The sequence below is a fragment of the Amblyomma mixtum genome, chromosome 9, assembly GCF_055824585.1.
Source record: "Amblyomma mixtum isolate Tamu chromosome 9, ASM5582458v1, whole genome shotgun sequence".
Taxonomy (NCBI): Eukaryota; Metazoa; Arthropoda; class Arachnida; order Ixodida; family Ixodidae; genus Amblyomma; species Amblyomma mixtum.
Window position 1 is genome coordinate 49,706,405 of NC_143020.1, and position 21,938 is coordinate 49,728,342.

Below are 21,938 nucleotides of genomic sequence, written 5' to 3' on the forward strand. Positions count from 1 at the left end.
AAGGCGTTCTGAGATGCTGAGACCGCATCTTTGATTTCATCGAAGGCGTTGTGGGCTCTAGGTTCTACTTGCCATTCGGTCGAAGGGTTTGGGGAAAGGTATAGAGCTTTTTTGTATGCGCTGTGAATGATAGTGTCGGCCTGCTTAGGTTCTCTTTTGAGAGCTGATGATATTGAAGAAAGTTCGATATTTGGCAGATGACCAATGCCTGCTCAAATCAGAGTGCATCTTCCATGCTTTTCCTGTGGCGTGTTATGCAACGGATGAAACGTGTGATTTGGTGGGTTGGTGTTTTGTGCATATTCAAGGTATATCCGGCACCCAGCTTTGCTTGAATCTGTAGCCCGAGAATTCTATTGATACAGACCTCAGGCTTTGCTTGGCCCTGTACAAAGAGGTCTAGCGATCCGGAGTTGCTGTGATTTGGACCCCGTACCCTGATTACTTCCCCTATCGGAAGCCGCTACTTGAAGCGAATGAGTAGACGATCGATGCCGCTTCCAGTTGGGCTTCTTCCTCCTATGCAAGGCATCCGTTGGAGGTCATTGTACCCATATCGTCTGCATAGAGGCCAAATCCTTTATCGGGTAATTCCTACTGGTGATGAGTCATTTCTAAAATGGCAGTGCTGAATAAGAGGCAGTCGATGATATATGGATGCGGAGTGCGCAATCGACGCCGTTTTATGTCTCCCTCAAAGGGCCAACAAGCCCATCGAAAACACGCACGCTATGTTCGTGTTTTTGTTGCGAAAGCAACACTACGCTAGTCGCCGAGCCATTTCGCGGAGCCGAGGAAAGGTCATACTGCGCATGCGCGAGAAGCAGTGACGTCACACGGCACACAGCTGGCGCGCCACGGCCGTCGCTGCGCGAGTGACTCGGAGGTGCCACCGCCGCGTTCGCCAGTTGTGCATGCGCAGTAGCGGCGCATAGCTAGCTTGCTGGGACCGCCACCGCTGCCGTGTGCTCTCCATCGCCTTTCTCTCTCTCCTAGTTACTTTCGCAGTCCCCCAGGTTTAACCACAGCCAAACCACTGCCAACTTTTCTATCTAAACGCTACTGCACACTTTCCCTGAAAAACCACGCAATTTTGATGCTCTAACGTGTTTTCATTAGCAGGGCTGCAATCTACCGCAATTCGCGCAGAACAGTTTCATGATAAATGCACTGACGCGAGCACGGCTTTAACAGTGACGCGTGGCTTGAAGGTGACAAAAAAAACTGTCGGCCTTCGTAGAGGAAAACGAACTGGCGCCAGCTGCTATCATGGTGATTGTTGCCTAGACAATGGGAGCTAAAAGAAGAGGGGAAGTGAACAGATAAGGTCGTCCGGTTCCCCGAGCGGCAGGGATGTTTAGCAAGCACCAGCGAAGCTAGGAGACGCGGTGAATGATGCCTCCCGCAGGTTTTCAGTACACGCTGGTTGGGTTCTCGGATCGCCTTGACTGGAGGCCCCTGCAGTTCGTTAAGCCTATTCCCCCGAACAAGATATGTAGCGCTTGCGGACTCGTGCGCAAGAGGGGTGCGTTGCTCCCCTGCATGCACGTCCTGTGCGAGTCGTGTTTCATGCAGTGCGCGCAAGACGGCTCCCACCACTGTCCCCACGATGGTTGTGAGTTCCAGGAAGAAGACATCGACTGGAAGGAGTCGGCTCTTGATGAGATGCTGAGAAGAGAGGTAAGCGAGCTGAAGTTGAACGAGCTTTAGTGAATTTGAAAAAAGCGCGTAACAGAGCTTTTTCTTTAAGGCGTGCAAGTGTGGTACGTAAAGCTTTCCTGATGCATTTCCTATAAACTTTGAAGTTAAACTCTGGCGTTCACTCCTACGGACACTAGGACCAGTTCTGGTATCCAATTACAAAATGGGCGCTGCAGCCACGATAGCCTTCAGAGAAGATATGCGTATACTGTTTGCGAGTTATGCTCGTGTATTCTGAACAGTGGACCGCTCAGCGTGTAACTGATTGCTCTGCTGAGGACAAGGTTCTGGCGGCTGCATTGCGTTTACTAGAAAGAGTATATTCCATAAGCACTAAAGCAAAAGTTTTATGGTTTGAAAATTTATTTTAATTCACTTGAAATATGTATGTTGCTCTTGCTATTCCAGGCTTTTGTGGGGCGTGACGCGGAGCGCCGTTATCATGGACCTGTTATCAAAAGTCTAGCAGGCGTATAAGCACGTGTGTTCGATGGAAACAGTATCGGACGGCCAAACCGAGCCCTTGCTGTTGACTCTTCTTGAGTGATGATACGCATGAGGCTGTAGTTATCTTTGAGAGCAGCAAAACTGGCCATTTTTTTCTCTTGCTGAGAATGGGTGCATGTTGGCAAAAGTGCTTCATCTCGGGACAACACTAAAGCATGTGAATAAAACCGCAATCCTTTCATTTTGAAGAAATATTTTTAAACCCTTTTTGACACTTAAGCAGGGCGCAAGCAGCCAAACAAAGGCGCGTAGAGTTAGGTGACGAGAAATATTATTGGATAGAAATGAGAAGGAAACCATGCATGGCATTCTACATCAACACATTGCCCTAGTGCTCGAAGTAGTGAAACAACGACTTATAATGTGGAAACATTGGTTTTGAAGACCACCCAAGGGGTAGTTTTTTGAGGCAATGATGAAATAAAAGGGATATTTGAGAGCCCGCCACCAACCAAAGAACATTAATATTCTTTCACGCAAAAAGTGTTTCATCACTTAAGCTGTATCAGTGCTGGCAGCCGTCAGAAATAAAAGGTGTGTCGTTATGTGATAAGTATAGCAATTAAAACTTATAATATCAATTCCTTCTTATTACGGATAGAAAAGTGGCTGTGTCGATTCGGAGCTGGTTATTAAATATAGCTGTATGAGGGGATAAAATTATCAAGATTGTAACCGTCGGCTCTATGGGTAATGAAATATCACGAGTTTCGTTCGCGATTAAACAAACACGCTTGTGATTTGGGCGTACAGCGACGCTCACCCATGCATGCTACTTAGCGACGCACGCACCACAATTTTAATGCCACGAGAGGGCGTTGCTCTGATTTGGTGGCGGTCGTTTGAAGCGAGAAAAAAAAGCGTCATTGCCTCGGGCAACACCGGCAGTGTCGTCGACTGCATCGCGATATAATGCACTGCAAAAAGGAGGGTAAAAAAAGCGCGGTGGAGTGCACATCACGTGCATTGGAATGCTAACGAAAGCAGCCTTCCAGTTGCTACAAAGTGGAAAAAAGTACGGAAGCTTCGGGCTGTTGGCAGCCCATGCTGGAAACCAGCTACGCAAAATGACGGTTGTGAGAACACGAACGAGTCTGCAGCGTGTTGATTGGGTCATATCTACCATTTTGTTATTTTTTTTAAAATTTGCGATCAGCCGAACACTGGGACAATGCCGCGTTTCAACAATCCAGTACAAAATCAGATATAGACCACACAAACTGCTTAGAATAAACTTTAGCACAGCGAAACGATGAATGGAGGTCGAAATAAAGCGGAAATGTTCAGAATAGAGAGTGGTCTTGTCTTACGGACGAATACGAGGCAATCATCACGAAGTGCTTCGGTGATACCATTTCGAAAATTAAAAATTGAAGACGGAACAGACCCTTGGTCTACGAGCGCTGTTAAAAGGAGAAATCTGCACGACTTACACGTAATAAGGTTTAAGCCCTGCCGTGCAGAGAATAGGCACACGTCTGGGGATGACAAAGTTGGTTACCTTTTACAGGGGCTTGCAGACGTCTACAATTTTCGGACCTCGAAGAACACCCTGAAGTGTACATCTGAAGTTATACAACATTGCCTTATAGCTCAAGCGCCGGTAATGCTGCAGATAAAATCAGCTGTACTTGGCGTCTTTCCGATGTCCAGCCGCTGCTAGCGTTGATTATTTTCTCAACGACGATATTGCCTCCGTGATCCGCAGAGTTCAGTGAAGGGTTCACCAAGCATTTTCAAAGCGTCGGTGCCGTATCTGTTCACGGGAAGGCTGAGATGTTACACCGCGTCGTGACACCTCAGATTTAAAGGCCAGGAAGTCACGTCAGGATTTCAAACCAGTTGCGTCTCTGAACTCGATTTTCCCTCCACTTTTTGGTGCCCCTGCTGCATGGGTTTCTGGAGGATGGAGGTTCTGGAGTGACTAAGTGGGTGGAGGTTTTCTGGACTGTCGAGACCTTCTTCAGGGAGGTGGTAGCCGTAGGGTGTAGTGTGGAGGTAGGCTGAGGTCCTTGGAAGGTGAAGAGGGATGAGTTTAGTTTAGGATGCATTTGGATGGGTGACCAATCAGGAGGTGGACCGATATGGGTAGAAGGTCAGTATTGATTTGTGAAGAGGTAGTAGGTTCAATGTGGATGATTGCGGCTTTAATATGTATACGGAGGACCCACCGTTTTTAGTGAATTGCGTTAAGGAATGTCCACAAAAATAGCAGAAAAACCATAGTCGACTGCAAGAGCGCGCCTATCTTTGATGGCGATAAACAGACGACGTAAAAAGGACCTTTGGCCACGGGCTACGCTGATTGCATTTCATTTACTGCGGATAGCATCTGGAAGACCACGTAGTTAGGTGAGCAGATCACAGCAGGAAACTTGCTGCGACACCACAGTTACAAACGGAGAAGGGCTGTTCTGCAACTGTTTATCTAGTTAGGGTTAATGATCGGAGGGCGCCGAAAAAACACCGAACTTTAGAAATGAATTGTTGTTTACCGTTTTTGGGCAAATCCAAGTACAAAAAATAAAACACCGGGTGCGCTCAAGTCGCCTTTGAAAAAACACATCTTACAGTTATTCCAGCCAGGATCACGAGTTGGATGGACGGCTGCGTAAAAAAAGGTAAAAGATAAATGTGTGCATAATTTACCCTTAGGGTTCTGTTGAAAAATAATTAAGGGTTTAACCTTAACTTGATACTTGCTATCACTTCAGAATACAGGCTTTAACGAAAGCGGCACGAAGTAGTGGGCTGCTGGCCTTGTAAAATTCATAGCCGCCAATTGCCAAGAACGGCAGCGATAGAGAATAATGACTCCCCCAGAGCACACTTCACTGCATTTAAGTGTGAATACCTGCTACATGAGATGACAATCCATTTTTACCTTATTACACACTTCACATGATCTTCTTGAAACGTCATTACCTTATTTAGTTCAAACGAAAGTAAGTCAGTGAGTGCGTGCAGTGACCCCACCTTCTGACATGGCATAATGCTAACTTATGACCGCCCATATGCGGCTTTCAGGCTGCTCACATTTTCTTCAACTATGTGGCAATGTTTTCGCACACACAAACCTTCCAGTAATGTTTGAAATGTCTGCAGGCATGCACTCTGCTTTTTGCCTGTGGTCACCATTTTCAACTGTTATACGAAGAAATACTCCTTTGTAGCCGCAAGAATGTTCATGCACTTTCCCTGCTCGTTGGCCCAGCTTAATGTTGTTTGGTGAACAGACGCCCAAAGAAAACGGCTTAACTGTGCTTGTCTTACCACTCTGTCATATTCAACCGCGAGAGCGCCATGAAAGAACTACATACGACAAAACAGATTGCATCATAACGGCGCACGAAAAACAGCAGAGCGACAAAACGGCACCGAGAAAAAACGGCACAGTGACAAAACAGCAAATAAAAAAAAAACAGCATGACACAAGAGCGCAGGGGAAAACAGCATGGCGAAAAAACAGCAGAGCGAAGTACTGTGCAGCGCTGCTTTCGGGGCGGGGGCTGAACTGTCATAGGCATAATCGCAAACGGTAAATCACAACACATACGACAGTGACCTTTGGAGTTAGCAAGGAATCATTTCGCTGATTGACTAAGAAACTGGGTTGGGCAATAATCGCGATGTCGAATATGCACTTTTTTTCCGGCGGGTAATGGAATCATTAACGCTGAAGTTGTTCTGGAAGCATCGATTCTGCCGGCTGACCATCATGATGCTGAATTCTGGCAAATACGCCCGACGTTTTGCTCTCTGTGTACTAACAGTTCTTATTCTTCTTTAACTCTTTTTGTCGGCAACTGAATCTTCAGTAGTCTTGTTCGGAGCGAGCTACAGGATCTTCGTACACTGAAAATATCCAGCATGCGCTGCTTACTTTTAACGATGGCAGGATTTCCTGAGCAGACATTTTCAGGTTGTTTGGTATTTAACCAGGACGCTGCACTGTGGTTGTCTGAGGCTGACTGGCGGCAACTTTGTTTACCGAAATGGGCTTCACAGCTTACCTGAAAACTCATGTGTCAGCGTGCGTTTCTTTAGTGTGATTTTATATTCAGCTGGTTTTATTGCGAAAGCAATACTGCTAGCACTTTTCTGCCGTCGGTGGAGGTCGTTCCTTCGCTCAGGCGCCGCTGCGGCACACGACCACGTGACAGCGTGACGTCACGACCAGAAGAGAGCAGGGGCCCCAACTCGTCTCTTCGGCCGTAGTCGTTCCTTCGCTCGGCGCGGCGGCTACCACGTGACGGCCTCCTCGGCCCGCCGCGTGAGGTCGCTCGCTAGGAGAGGATAAACAGGGCGCCGCAGGCGCGATCTGCTTAGTCATGTCTGAGAAGTTGTACAAAGCGACGTGCTGCACGCAAACGCCTGCGCCGTGCCGAGGAGACGGACGAAGAAAGGCAAGAGCGGTTGGCTAAGCAACGCGCCTATGCCGCAGAATGGCGAGCCCGGCGGCGTTCTACAAGTTCATTGAGCGAGAGTAGTTTCATGGACTCTCTGAATGCCGAATAATCGTCTATATGCCACACCACCAGCAGAGCCAAGCGTAGCCAGGGAAATATTGCTTTCGCAATCACTCAGGCTTAACCCGAGCTAAGCCACTGCTAATTTTTTTCACTTCAAAGCGAATTACCTGAAAACATCGATTTTTGCAACATTTAACCAATGCTACTATTTTCTCTTCCCAAATGGCGAAAAAAGGCGACGCCGAAGCTACACACCTGTTTGTAATCCCCGCGAAAGTGGACTTGCCCTTCTCAATCGACCGCTGCCATGTGATGGCGAGGAGGGGCGGTGACGTCATTCGGGAGCCGCGTTTCTGCCACGGCTTTCTGATGACGGCGGGGTTTTCTCTCAACGACTCAAATAATATCCTCGCATATGAAATGTCGGGGTACACACAGTTTGCATCGACATCGTAAGAGCAGCCATTTTTGGGTTCAGAAAGCGCTGTGACAGCCGGGCTGTTTTTTTAATGTACTCATCGCCAACCGGTTATTTTTTATGGCAAGGCAGCAAAGTCTAGGTAGGTAAGGGGAGACGGTCCTTTGCCCCGGAGCTCTTGGGTGCTTGATGTCCATTGTTCGAGCTAGCGGTGCGGAGGGGTGAATAGGGGAAGTTCAGAGGGTGCACGGTCACTAGTGTAGAAGACATCATTCCCCAAGACGTGCGGACAAAGGCCTGTTTCCTGCATAGGCTATAATCGGGAGCATAAAGGCTGCGACGCGTAGCGAAGTGTCTCTTATCAGAAGAGAGGCTGCGGGGGAACGCTCGTCCAAACAAAGCCGGTTCAGAAGCGACAGTGGAAGATTCTCTCCACCGCCTGTGCACACATGCGCAGCAGAAAATTGGTGTTTACAACAAGTGGGGCTGAAAGAAGGTGAATTGGTGCCGTGAGAATACACCGGCGACCAGCTAGCGCTGTTTTTCTAATGTATATGACACACTATCAGTGATATCGAAACCAGCGTGCTGTTTATTAGTTTTTTGCGCCTGCGCGTAGACGGCTCGTTCAAATGCTGCTGAGATTGGCCTTACAGGTCCTGGAATCGCGAGACGTGGCTCTATGTGGGTGCTATTTTGATGCTTCCGAGTTTCAGAACTTTTGCGTCCGGACTGTAAGAAGCAAAAAAAATGATAATACGTCAATCTGAACTTCAACCATAGACGCGATAAGCTTCCCGATACCTTGGAGCGCGCTGTCATTGCCTCTATCGCTATGCTTTGGAAATAGTCATCGCCGCGAATGTCAGATACGGCTGCTGAAGAGCGGGCGAGTGCTATGACACTTCAAACAGATTCACAACAGCGCTACGGAACAAGGACAGAAGGAACACGAAAAACACAGGACGGGGGCTGACTACCAACTCTTTATTGCGTGAAAAACCAGCACAGATTTATACTATTTCCTGGACCACGTGATGCACTGTCAGCCACGGGACACAGCGAAGGAACGCTTCACACGTTTGGGGAGTCATCACACAGCTCGACAGAACTCATAAAACGTGCATGCACTATCAAAAAATATAGCATTACCAAGCTAATGATAAAGGAACTAACAGATACAAAGATCTGCATGGACCAGCTACAGCCAATGACAACTGCAGCTCAGATAGGCAAGAAAATGAGTACTTCAAAGCAAAGCGGAATCTTTGGGCTACGTAAAAAACATTCAAGAGAGCGAGAAGGCGTAAAAGCATGAGAAAAGCATGAGCAAAATGGCGATGAAAAAAGTAAAAGTTGCTAGGCAATAGGCCCAGACAGCAGGCTAAAAGCGAAAACAAGAAACCGACACCAACAAATAACACGGTAAAAGTAACAATCGTTAAAAAGGGAAACTAAAAGAAAGAACAAAAACATGAACCACCACCGGCCAAGCAATGAAGACGGTAAAACAACTAAAAGTCTTTAAAAGACAGAGGAGCAAAGTTCCGCATAAGGTCAACAAACAAAACAACGCAAAATAAAACACTATAAGGTGAGATGCAGGAAAAACCGTTTGTCAGGATGTCTAGCAGTTAAAACGCAAGAATCGCGTCCGTTCAAGAAAGGACCTTTCTTTCTCCTGTAAACAGACAGATGAGCTGCTGATGCACTCGTCCCCAGCCTTTTCAATCAAAAAACCTTCAATAATCTCCCTTTCTATTCTACTCCTTGCGGTCGCCAGAAACTTGGTGTCTGAAAACATAGGTCGACAATCGTGACGGGGTTGGTTACAATGTAGTGCCATGTGGCTCCCAGACTTGTTTTTTACGTTCAGGAAGTGTTCGCTTGCTCTGTCATTGAAGCAGCGTCCGGTCTGTTGTGAATCTGTTTATTAAGCATGAACCAACTAGCCCACACCAGAATCCTCTTAGACACTTCAAAGAGCGAAATCAAGCGAGAGACACGACGCATACTGAGTAGCAGTTCAAAAAGCAACTGGATGCGTGCGGCGGCACATAATACATCAGAAGCAGTTAAGGAAAGCGAACATAGCAACGAAATAATACAAGATAACCTACCCAGGGTGTCTGACCACAAAGCGGATGCCCGGGCGGATTTTGCCTCTCAATTGCCCGGACTCTGCAGAAAGAAACTGGATCATTTTAGCCAAGCAAGCGAGGACTGCATGACTACTTGTTTTGCAATATGCTCCGTTCAAACAACGATGCCTATCAGTGAATTAGCCTGCCCTGTTTAGTAATGAATCAGCGAAATGAACACTTGCTAACACCTAAGGTCGCTGCCGTACGTGTTCTCATTTACCTTTTGCGGTTTTGCCTATGATAGTTCACCGCTCCAGCAGCGCTGCACCGCATTCCGCCGTGCTGTTTTGCCGTCGTGCTGTTCTTTACCTGCGCTGTTCTGTCGTCGTGCTGATTTTTATCTGTGCTGTTTTGCCCCTGTGTCGTTTTGTCCGGTGTGCTGTTTTGACACGTGCTGTATTTTACCTGTGCAGTTTTGTCGCTGTGCTCTTTTTGTGCGCTGTTTTAATGTCTTTTGCTTTGTCATGTGCTGTTCTTCCGTGTCCCCTAACTTCCAGCAGTCGCACGCGTAGTGCGTTCCTTGATGATTACATGCATGCGGTCCTTCCAAGTTTGAATACTTCCAATTTCTATACGTTCTAAACAACAAAGCTGTTGCAACTAGTACATTTTGTTTGTGTCAGGCCCTCATCAAACATGTTTTAGCACCATGGTGCAATTCGCTCATCATAGATTTCTATAGAAGTATATGAACGGTTTGTTTTTCATCTTCATTGTTGTTGTCACTTTTCGACAGCATACACCCGAGTCTCATAACTAGATTCGATTGGTACCTGGAGCAACTGTGACCAGACCAAATCTTCGTTGTAAAACTAAAAAGCTTACCAAAATCCCAGTGGTCGCTACTCGCACCTTGCGCTGTATTTCGGATGGTGGATAATTTACATCAGAATGGCTCTGAGTGTACCGCAACTGTATTTGCCCCCTGTTCCCGATAGATGCTACACGCCAGAAAATCGCAATATTTGAGAAATAATGTCTCGGGTGTTTTCCCCATGTTTCCAATATCTTCTTAAAAATCTTGTTGCGTTTCTTGTTGTATTCCATCCGTCAAAATTGCAGGAATTTTTCATCGCCAGTTGGGAAAAGTAAGACTGCTGTTACTGCTGGAGATGACGAAACACCAAAACTTGGCATGTTTGTAGCCGCTCTGAGAATGCTTCACCCCTTGTCCTTGCAGGTGGCTTGCTGGAACAAAGAGTGTGGCTGCGAGACGGTGATGGCCGCTTCGGAGATCTCCCACCATTTCCAGAGCGAATGTGGACATCACTCTGTTTCCTGCCTGAAGTGCTCAGTTCAAGTTCTTTGCACTGATGTGTGCTCGCACTTGAGGTCGGAGTGCGGTGGAGAAGTCAAGTCTCCTAAGTCGGGATACGAAGTTCAAGCGACAAGCAAGGACGACACATCCTTCTTTACATCTTTCGGTGGAGCATTCAAAAAGCAGGCGGCTGAAATCCGTGAATCTCTTGAGAAAATCACTCTTGGTAATGCCATGCACGATGATAGGCTGAACGATCTCTCTCAAGGGTTGAACACATTAAAAGAAACGATGATAGACCAACTTGGCGCTGAAAGGCTGCACTTGGATGATAGTTTGACTGAAGGCATGCGCGACTTGACCGTACTTACCGAGGAGGTCAGAAAGTGCGTGATCACACAGAGCACTGCAATTAGCAGTTTCTCCGAAACCATAGACGGATTGGAAAATAAGCTCAAGGCTGAAATTAGTAGCGCTATAAGTGAAATTAAAGAGCATGTGACGCAGAATACAAGTAACATCAAAGCTGAATTGAAGGAGAATGTTCAGAGGCCACTGGAGATCACAGAGGTTATGCGACATGGTCAACTGCAGGCGACGGAGTGCAATTTTTTGGTACCAGCTGTCAGAAGACTCGAGAAAGAAGCGCTAAAGAAAGGCAATGCTCGCTGTGAATACAAGGTGGTGTACCTGCGAGGGTATTGCTTGTTACCTGCAGTCTGGCTAGTAAGGGAAAGAGGATCTGTTAAAGTTCATGCTGGCATGACGCTGTACAAGGGTGACATGGACGATATTGTTCAATGGCCATTGAAGAACAAAGTGCGGCTAAGCGTCAGACACCGAAGAAACTGCGCGGAACAGCAGTTTGACGTCACGGCTCGCTATTTTGACGAAGAATTTCATAGACCAACACAGTCGCACAACAAGGAGTTCTATTTTGTTAGTATGTCGTTGGACCTCAGTGACCTTTTCAGAGGCGGTTACGTGGAAAATGACAGCCTGTTCGTTAACTGGGAGCTACTGCCGTTACCTGCACTTCGACGAGAAATGGAATAATGACATTATGGTGCAGGACTACGGTGAGGCAAGAATTGTTCCAGTCGCCTTGTGCTTTTTACCCCAACAGGTCGTGCAGGCGACCCTTCTGGAAGTACTTTCATGTGTGTTTCTACGTCCTTTTCATTTTCCGGTTCAACGAATAAAACAACAATGTTTTCTTCTTTTTTTGTTGGTGTTTGCGTAACAACAGAGTTTATAATGAAAAATCTGTGGCTTTTGGTTAGCGCTGGTGGGGTGTTCGCGCTGACTCCGGGCAGGTGCGTCCAATATTAGCCACATGGAAGCGCCCATTATCACGGTCAGATAAAAAATCACCTGTTACTGAGATCTTGGTGCGCGTACAGCGTAGAATACCTGCACAAATTTATTCCTAATCTGTTGGTGGAGCATGCCGGTAACATCAATCATCTTGGCGGATGCAATCAGCAAGTTAGTAATGTATAACTGCGAATAGAAAATATATCTTTGTAATAAAAACTGGTCTACTTTGTTTTCATTGCGAACATTCTATGCTTCTGCTACGCCCAATATTAAAGGGTATAGTAAAAATAAGTATGTCAAATGCAATAAATGCATTTTAAATTCAATTTTTATGATTATTCAATCATAGTTGACGCATCCATTCGCTGGAATTATGAAATCTCTCAATCAGCACATTGTGAACTGTTGGCATGGTGTTCAATCTGTGCGAATAAAACTTACGACATGCTTACTGGGTAATATCAGCCGTATTTTTGGTTCGAATGGGAAGCTGCTAGGCTAGATAATCAAATATCCGGCTATGGCGCTGATGAACGGTGCACAACGATCGGGAGCCACTTCTCTCTCTGGTAATCTCGCTTTCCCTTCGTAGTCAGCAGCTGCAAACCCTCGCTATATTGAGCGTGGCGTCAACTCTACGTTTAATCAAGGCCATTCTTGAGAGCAGTCAGTCGGCGTTAAATAATTAAATACTGCTGATATATATTACATATATGAGTGGCCGGTTTCTGGCGATAGCAGTGGTAGCAATGGCAGCGCCAGTTTCAGAATGATGGAAGTGTGCTTTCCAAAACATTATAACGCATGATGACCAACCAGTGAAGAAACCTCAACTTTGGAAGAAACCTCAACTTTGGAAGAAACAGTGACTAGTTGAGAGGGAGATATTAGGGCGTCGGGAGCTTCTTGCAACAAAAACTACCCTTTGTATTGCTCTGAGTCCTATTCATAAAATGTAGCATATTCACTGTGGGTGACGAATCCCAACTAGATGAAGAGCTGCGAGGTTTCAGCACAACTCGGTGCATCACTCGGCTCTGGTCTCGTTTTATCAATTCAAGCTGTAATTTTTTGAGAGCACCAGGAGTTATTCTACCACCACAGCAGTGGTGGGGAGAGGTAGACAAGAATATGCCATTAGTGTTATGCTTGTGTCCGGTAATAGAGTGTTCCTTTAACACTGCTAATTGAGGCAGACGTTCCTTTGTTTCAACGGAATCGCATATTTTGAGTATGAGGATGTGAAAACGTTCATGTGAAGTTGCAGGCTGTGTTGTCATTCTTGCACCAACAAGTATTACCGTCGGCTTGGTCATCGAGCCAAATCATGGGTCACCTTTCTCCAGTCAAGGAGACGGAGCGAAGAACTAAAATGCTGGTGGTACACTGATGACGAGATCCGTTTGTGTGCACCGGGCACACCGTCAGCCTTCGCGTTTTAGTGGTTGTTTTCTATTGGCTTAGCTTAGTGTAGCTTTTCTTGGTGATCAAGTGGATCGATGCCAAGCAAAGGGAAGCCAAACGAAAAGCGAAGCAAAGAGAGAAAGAAGAGAGATGAAAACAACGAAGTAGAATATGAGAAAGTACGCGAAGAAAGAATAAGACAATAAGAATGGGATGGAAGAAGATGGAGAGACGCCGTTGTAGAGTGCGAAGTAAGATAGCGCAAATTCATCTCATCATCAGAGCATTGACTTCGCCCACAGTGCTTCCAACCTCCAGCGCCGCTTCTCCGCCAATTTGCAATCGAATATTCCCTAGTTTTCTCTAGATACGAAAAATAGCGTATATTTATGCGTAGTTCAGTAGCAAGTTTTATCATGCCGCTACCCTATTAACAGACGCTGATAAGATAATTAGCTGTAAATTTGAATTGAAGGATCCAAAATGAATAACTAATGAAGCTACAAGATAAACCGTATAGAGTTCTTTGGAAATTACACACTAAAGGCTCTATATCGTGTATGTGTTTTTTTTTTTCACTGTACGCAAGGTATTAGTAAACATGCATCGGCATGCGGAAGTAGCTAAATTTTTTTCCCTCATGCTGTGTCGGTTTCGACTTCAGCCGAATGATACCTTGTGCAAAATGACTGGAGATCGCTTAAGGAGTGTACGGGAAGTGCGATATAAAAGCTGCTTTTCCACTTACTGCAATTTCTCTAGAGGGTGGCTGACGTAACAGTTTTAGTCAATTAAAACAACGAAGCACTGATTGTTACAGCTTTTTTACGCATCATGTGACCAAGGCTCACTTTGTTCGTCGTGGTGGAACTGGGAATTATGGTTTTATGGTTTTGGGGCGCCTAACGGCCCAAAGCGACCCAGGCTATAAGGGATGAAATATTGAAGGGCTCCGGAAATTTCGACCCTCTGGTGTTCTTTGATGTGCACTCACATCGCTCCGTACACGTGCCTCTAGTACTTTGCCTCCATCGAAATTCAACCGCCGAGGCCGGGATCGAAGCCTCGATCGACTTTAGGGTCTGCAGCCGAGCACCATAACCATTTAGCCACAGCGGCAGCAGAAATGGGAATTGTTCCCCTTGTTAGACTAGCTAAGATTTCCAACAAGGCGCTACATTCTAAAAAAATGACGCCCTTGTTCTTTCTTAGCTATTAAAATAAGCATGCAGAAATGCTTACTAAATAGGAATTTCACGCCGTGCGGCGTGCTCCAAATACAGAGGGAGGAAGGGACGCGTGTGTTGAGGGAAGGAGGTGGTGTGTCAGATCACAGCAGCGGGTGCCACTGGCCACATCAGGGACCATGCACGTCCGATTACGTCCGTGCAAAGGCTGGTTCGCATGCAAGGAACTGAAAATTGAGCAGCGCATTGCTTCGAAAAATTTGTAACTTCTTTGAACATCGCAGCCTTGAGTGCTGGAGCCGCCGCGATGGCTCTAAACAGCTTTTGCGCCGTAGCAAAGAAGCGTTTTCACTTGCATGTGAAACAGGCTATACACGAGCGCGCGGCGGTGTTTTGCGTGCCTTCGCCAGTTGCAGAGAAAAAATAACGAAAATCTTGTACTGTCTTCTCGATTTGAGGAAAAAAAAAAAAACTCTCCGAGGGAAATGAAATTTCCCTAGATTATGCAAAACATCCCTTTTCCCCTCAACAACGTCCAAATTCTCAATATCTAGGGAAAAGTCCCTAGGGTTGGCAGCACTGTACGCCCACTGCCGGGCAAAGGCGTAGCCCATATCTCTCCTATTAACCCTGTCCTGTACCAGTTGCGGTCACCATTTCCCCGTAGTAAGCTTCTTAATCTCATCCGCCCACCTAACTCTCGGCTGCCCCCTGCTACGCTTGCCTTCTCTTAGAATCCATTCCGGTACTCTTAAAGAACCTCAGAAAAGGGTGTTTTAGCTCGGCTTTGAAGTGCTTGCGTAGAGTATAGGGCACCGGGCGTCCATGCCATGTACGAGACCTCAAAAGCGAGCGTGGAAATTTACAATACATTTTTAAAAATTCCCGTTTTCACATCTCGCGGTGACGCGCGGTGCCGAGCTCTTGCGCGTCTGGTGCCGAGCTCGTACCGAGTTTTCGAGTGGCTATGCGAGCGGTCGCGCTGCTCTCCGTGCTCGACGGAGCCGCCGGAGGTATGGGAGGGGCCGAGTGGATGGGGCCGTCGGCGGTGTGCCGACGTTTTGATATGCGAAAATTGGCCAGAGGAGAGAGAAAGGTGCGAAGACGTTGAAGTTAAAATTTTGAGTGCATATAAATTGCCTTCCACAAAACAGATTAAAAAAATTCTTGTTGGAGGATATTTCTGAAGAAGTGCCCTTTAACATCCCAGACATGCCACAACTTTATTGAGAGCCGTTCTCTGAGGCCCTTTAAAAACCATCGGTTATCCTGCCTTCACATTAGACGCCCTGCCCACGCCCATTTCTTCCTTTTGATTTATCGCTAACCCGTGTTTGTTGCCTGGCACGCACTGCCCTTTTGCTATCTCTTAACGTTACACCTATCGTTTTTCTTTCCGTAGCTCTCTGCTCGGTCCTGAATTGATGTTGAACCGTTTTCGTTATATCCTACACTCTAGGAAAAAAAAACCCGGCTCAGTTGGGGGACAGAGAAAACTTTATACCTCAAAACCCCCCGTTAGTCCCTAAATTTGCCCAGGGCACTCCTCTTGTCACAAAACCATGCCGTGGGCAAACTAAACGGACTAACTGCGAGAAATAGGCTTACGGGGGGTGGCCGCAGCATAGCAGCACGCGAAAATCATGCGAGAGCACCTCGGCTGCAATAGTACTCAGTTTTTGAAGCGCATGATGTCGTCCAAGGCCACTGAGAGCACGGCCGCTGTCCGTGACGAAGCGGATAGACTCTCCTGCTCAAGAAAAAGGGTTCGTGAAACCGAAGCGGCCAGCAGCCGTGCAACTGCATAAACAAGAACTAAGAGCTTCAAGACGTGTCGAATGTTAGCTGCAAAGGTTAGGTTTAAGTACCTATACGTAGTTTCATTACGTTCCCTTTGTTTACGAACTTATGTTATGCTTTGTAAGTATCGGGGACTCTTAGCGAAACGGTCAGCGGAAAGTAGTCAGTTGCCTAGCCGCTGCTCGCCAGACAGTAAAAAACGAAGTGAACCATGACCTTCTATATTTCACTTGAACAGGCTGTAATGTGCAGCTGCCAGTTTGCAGAAATATTGCTGCCATTTCCGCAAAAAAAGCAAGAAAACAAATGTTGTGGTTGTGAAGTATCAGTCCTAATGTATACACAGTGCAGCACTTCTTTTTTGGCCAGAAACACAATTTAGAGCGCTGTGTGTGCGCATTAAAGGGATATTGAACCAAACTTTTGGAGCTGCTCTTTTGCATGTAAACAAAAGCTTGACTGCTAAAATTGATCAATGCGACAAGCAGTTTAGCGAAAAAGGTGGATAGCACGTTTTTTTTCGCGATTTATTGCCGTATCGTTGCACCTTGCGGCCGCCTGTGGAAGCTGCGATAAGACCTCATTACACCCGCGAGCCCACCGTTCCCGCAGGACCACGATTGCCATCGCTACTCGCGGCATTTCCATGTCTGTCGTCTGCTCACAGCGTACACAAATATGTCAAGATGCTAATCGATGCTGTCTACATACCATAACCGTATGCACGCTTAAGTAATCTAAATGCAGCTATTTCTTTCGGACTTTACGCCATTTCTAACATTCTTACTTTTAAAACAGAGGCACGACGATGTTTAGACTAGTGGCGCCAACTGGTGGTTAGAAGGGGACCAATGGTTGTCAATAAACCGGCGCCCCTCATAAGCCTAACGGGGGCAGAATCGTGACTCTAAATAAAAAAATAAAGCAAATTGATTACTCGTAAGTTTTCTTATGGGCGACAGGAAACGAAGCGAAAGACCGGTGACATATTTATGGCCATTGAACGCGCTGTAGAAGGCAGCAACAACCACGAATGCAGTCCGAAGCGAAGCGTCATGCCCCGAAGGGCGCCGCCATATTTGTCGCCGCGGGATGTCATGACGTCACGCTCTTCACCTCGCGGCAGCCGGACGGCTTGGCGCGCGCGCTCCTAAAGCATTGAAAATAAAACCATCAGCTGAAAAATGTGCGCAGTGACGACCATACTTTGGTGTAATCACATTCTGAGAATATATTTTCAGCGTTTATGTTCAATTTTAGGAAATTGCTTCAGTATCTCTTTAAGGCTTAGCGCAGCTTGCTGTCAAAGCACATGAACATAATCACCATACGTTGCTTTAAACAGCAATACGCTTGATAAAAATGCGAGTGGTAAACCCAGGCAGTCTATGTGCTTTGCATATGAGGCTTTTATTTTCTCCTCTATTTCGTCTGCTGTGGTACCTAGTCATATCCTCGCTCGGTTCCTAATGCAAAGGTTGTGGGTTCGAATCATGGCATTTTTGTGTGGGTTTGTTTCTATTTCGTTGACTGTTGTTATGTGTGTTAAGTGCTGTCGGAAACTATCCTGCTCTAAATTACTCTGGAAATCACGTTTCATTTGCAGTTGTTCTTTAAATGGCTGCTTCTGGGGACTAACTGTTGCACTCTTCTCGAAGGGGACCAACAGTTAGTCCTGAAAGAGACGAATGCCAGTGGCAGGTCAGTTAGACCCCAAAAAGTCTAACCTCTCGCCCTCTTTTTACCCCTTTTTTCTTAGAGTGTATGCTTCTTCCCGATATGTGAGTACAAGTAAGACAAATATGTAAATCTGTTACATGCTTTTCTTCTGAGCGATATTGGTAGACTGCCATTCATGATATGGCAGAACCTGCCACATGCGCTCCACCCTGTTCTTGTTCTTTTAGTTATATCGCTGTGGTGAATTACACAGTGTTAGCTGGCTTGTGACGGGAAGAAATCGAGTCATATTAGACATGTCTTATTAGAGTTCTTGCTCCCATATAGCATTGCAGCGGTGGTCCAGTGGTGAGAGCACCCCATCGTGGAAGGTGCTGGCGTGAAGGTGTTGAGCTCTTATGTCGTAGATTAATATTCAGTTTTACGGATGTGTGCCTGAAGGCACCGTTTTAGTTGTGGGTACTGGGCTAGTTACGGAGGAGGAGAATTTTCACCGGTTAATGCCAGTGGGTGGATTTTCCCTAATAGCGCGCTATCGTGGATTGCCGCCGCTCCGTGACATTACAACGATGACCTTCGGTGGTCATCGTTATCGTCGTCGCCAATATTAGAGATGGTAAATTTGCATGGATTCTCTCACAACTATGCTGCCGTTGCTATGTGGGCTTTGGAACATTTGCCTCGTATTCGAGAGGTGCTGGGAGGTGAGCTAGGCGCTTAAAGGGGCTGCGAAAGAATGCTTGGGGGGATACCGGCTATACTTCAGGTGGGTTCTTTATGTCACACAGATGCTGACTTAAAAAGAATTACAGGAATCGATGCACAGGAACGGGAGTTATTCAGTGAAGAAATTTCAAAATACAAGCAAACAAAACGCTGCCCTCAACTCGATTTTGGCGGGGCTTCCCACTCCTATTTCGCTCTCCCAATGACGGCACCTGGCGCAACCAATCAAAACAACCAGCCGGAGCACGTCGCGGAAGTTTATACTTCATGGTTGCCTGCTCTCTGTAACTCGTTCTTGCTGAGACGGGCAGCGTCGTTTCCATGCCAGAGCGCCCCTGGTGGTGTATTTTTATTTTACTTGCTTTGCAGGGCTTTTATCAAAGACAAACAAGTTGTTTTTGTTGATCTAATATAAAACGCAGACAGGTGACAAAATGTGTCTCTATTTATTCACACAATTTGCAGTATATTTACTGTTTGTCCGATCATCAAGCTCGCGCTAGGTGTGTCATATGCGCTGCTAAAAACCCGCCACTGCGTGGCGACACCATCAGAGCCATGAAGTTGTTTTTGGGAGGACATTAAAATATTAAAAAACGGAATATACGTGGCATTACCGACGCTAATAGCACCATTATAACTCACCGTACGCAATCAACAGGCAAAACAGTTAACTAAGATTGTGTTTCTGGGCCCCTTTAACACCTGAATGCCGGTTGCTGCCTCAGTGTGTGCAACCAATGTGTGGCTACGCAAAGACGCGCACACCGCCCGGTGTGTACACTGTGGCTGGCTCTGAGGCCGCCATCGACCTAATGCTAGCTAATGTTGTAAAAAAAAATACTTGCTGAAGAAGGCTGCTGCCTTGTTACGTGACCGCTTCCAAGACAAGAAAAGGCAAACAAAAACGCTTAAAAACGAATAAAATGAGATGAAACGAGGGCAGACCCAAGCAATCTCGATTTATGCTGTTCAATAAATATTTGTCACAAGCACAAACACAGACAGAAAGAAGAGAAAAAGCGGAGAAAAATAATCAACGCCATCGCAGACTGAGAAATTTGGCCGAATTTTCTAGCCCTGTGAAAGACTCACAGCTCTTCTACTTTTACCGCAATTATGACTGACTCAGCATCTACATGTTCGCATCTAGCCGCGTCTGCAGAATAACAGGCACTACACTCACTGACGTTTTTTGTGCGACCAGGCTTGTGTCTATTATTGTTAACAAATTAACTTTTGATGCCTAGGCAGAGATGAATGCATTCAAATGAGGTAGCAGATACTTTTGTGAAGACATCTTTTGAAGACCAATTCATTAATCTGCTCCAGCCCGGCTGATGTAATATAGGGTCCACACTTGTCAGTTCTATGCATTTGAAAGAATTTGCAGCCTGAGCGCTTTGTTGCTGTGCCGACCACTGGCATCTTATGTTGCCGTGGTGAGTAAAGAATCGGACTTCCGTAAGCTAGAGGTTTCACGCACTCATCTGTGTTGTCGTACACCTCAATTAAGCTACTTATACAGATCTGATCCGGTAGTCTCCCATTTGCGCCTGTTCTGTGGTGAACCCAAAAGGATAGATCACTTTTTGCCGTTCTGCCGCCGCTGCTTCTCTTTTCGGAGGCGCCTGCTTAACCACATGAGCAGCTCGGTTTGAGTTTGCCTATAGGGGTTGGTATGTAGTGTACTGTGTACATTACTTCGTTTCAATAGGCTGTGTTTTAATCAACAATTCCCACTCGCTGCTATTAAGTTTAAAGAGCACTGCTAGCGTTCTTTTCTCTTCTTTGGCTAGTCCTGTACCAAATACCAGGCCTGGCTGCTGAGGTATACAGTTCGACATGACTTCCACGCCTACCCGCGCCTCTGCTTCATTCGATACACTGCTAGCAGTACAGCACCTCAACATCATGCTGAACACCACGAAATTTTGCGTTATAACGATTACTGGCAAGAAAAACAACATTTTCAATGTATAAGGAGCGGTTGGGTCTTCAAACAACCAAAATTTTTTGGACCACAGAGCGAAAGGTAACCGAATTTTTGAAATTCTACAAATTGATATAGTAAAGTTTCGCTCAACAAAGCGGAAAGGTTCTTTTCCTCTTCTTTCCTTTGCACCAGGGATGCCCCGTCGGAGACGGCTTGTTATGTCTTGAAATGTGGAGAACTAGCTAGGCGATACTTGGGAACAACAGAGAATTTGCAGGGGATATAACTTGAAGCTTTATGTACAATAGTTTACATGTATATACAAGTTGAGCACTGAGCACAACAACAACATGGAACTAGCTAACATTTAGGGGAGGCCCCTGCTCGGCATAGCCGAAGATTCGTTACATTTATCTCCGTAGCCCAGAACCCCTTTTCCGGGCTCCGGGACCCAGTTTCAATGACACATGGGCCCGGCCCATATTCATCAGCGTCCAATCGTGTCAAACCCTTAACATGATTGGTTATTAGACGTGTGGCCCGCCCTCCAACTTCCTTAAGGCACATAACCCTCTCTCAAATGTACATATTGTAAAAAGGGCATCATTTTCACTTAAAACAGTGAATTCCGTGAATGCACACAGATACGGATTGACCCCCTGGGTTACGTGCCCCGCCCCACACTTCCACTGTATTACACAAACTCTCTCCCCTATGAAAGACAAGGCAAAACACATAAAAACAACATGTTGAAACACTTCCGCGGGTACGTCCGTCTCCCCAGTATCCGTGACCTTGACGATTCCCGGAACTGGGGCAATTATCGGCCCCAACCCCCAGCTGCGACCGTCGCGAACACAACCCGGGGTCGCAGAACCACTTTCCGAAGCGAGTCGGATCACAATGGACTGCCGACCCAGCAGCCGTCCTCCGGGGTCCGAGCGGCGTCATAACTCAACTGGCCGTCACTTTTCCCAATTAAGCGGGTGGCTGCGTCCGTTCTGTCCGGTGGCGTCTTCTGCGCGCGCCCGTTTCTTGAGACCGAGTTTTCGAGCCTCGGGGCCATACCGGACGCCAGCCAGCTGCACCGTCGACCACAGCTCCCATTCATCCGGACGCGGCCGGCTCCGCTTCGTCCAGCAGTGTTCTCTTTTCAAAAGAAAAGCGGTCGAACCTCCGAACGAAGCGTTCAAATCTAAATTGGGCCGCAACTGGTGTTTGTCAAGCCGCGGTGAGCTGTGGGCGTACGATGCAACGGTGGCGTTGACATTTTTATGGCTCTTTCTACACTGGCGCGGAGCGGTCCGGGCGAGAAACACGCGTCCTTCCCCGAAAGGGGACAATGGGAGGCTTAGGAGAGCCGGCCGCTCCCTCTCTGGCTGCTG

At 46.7% G+C, this 21,938-nt stretch overlaps 1 protein-coding gene across 1 annotated transcript; it reads left to right on the forward strand.

Moving 5' to 3' along the window:
- The first annotated feature begins 1,371 nt into the window (after positions 1-1,371).
- Positions 1,372-11,881, forward strand: LOC149328943 (TNF receptor-associated factor 6-B-like). The gene is made up of 2 exons (XM_089562022.1): positions 1,372-1,680; positions 10,423-11,881. Exons 1-2 carry the CDS (start codon positions 1,393-1,395, stop codon positions 11,554-11,556), a joined length of 1,422 nt encoding a protein of 473 aa, XP_089418148.1. The 5' UTR covers positions 1,372-1,392; the 3' UTR covers positions 11,557-11,881.
- Positions 11,882-21,938: the final 10,057 nt, after the last annotated feature.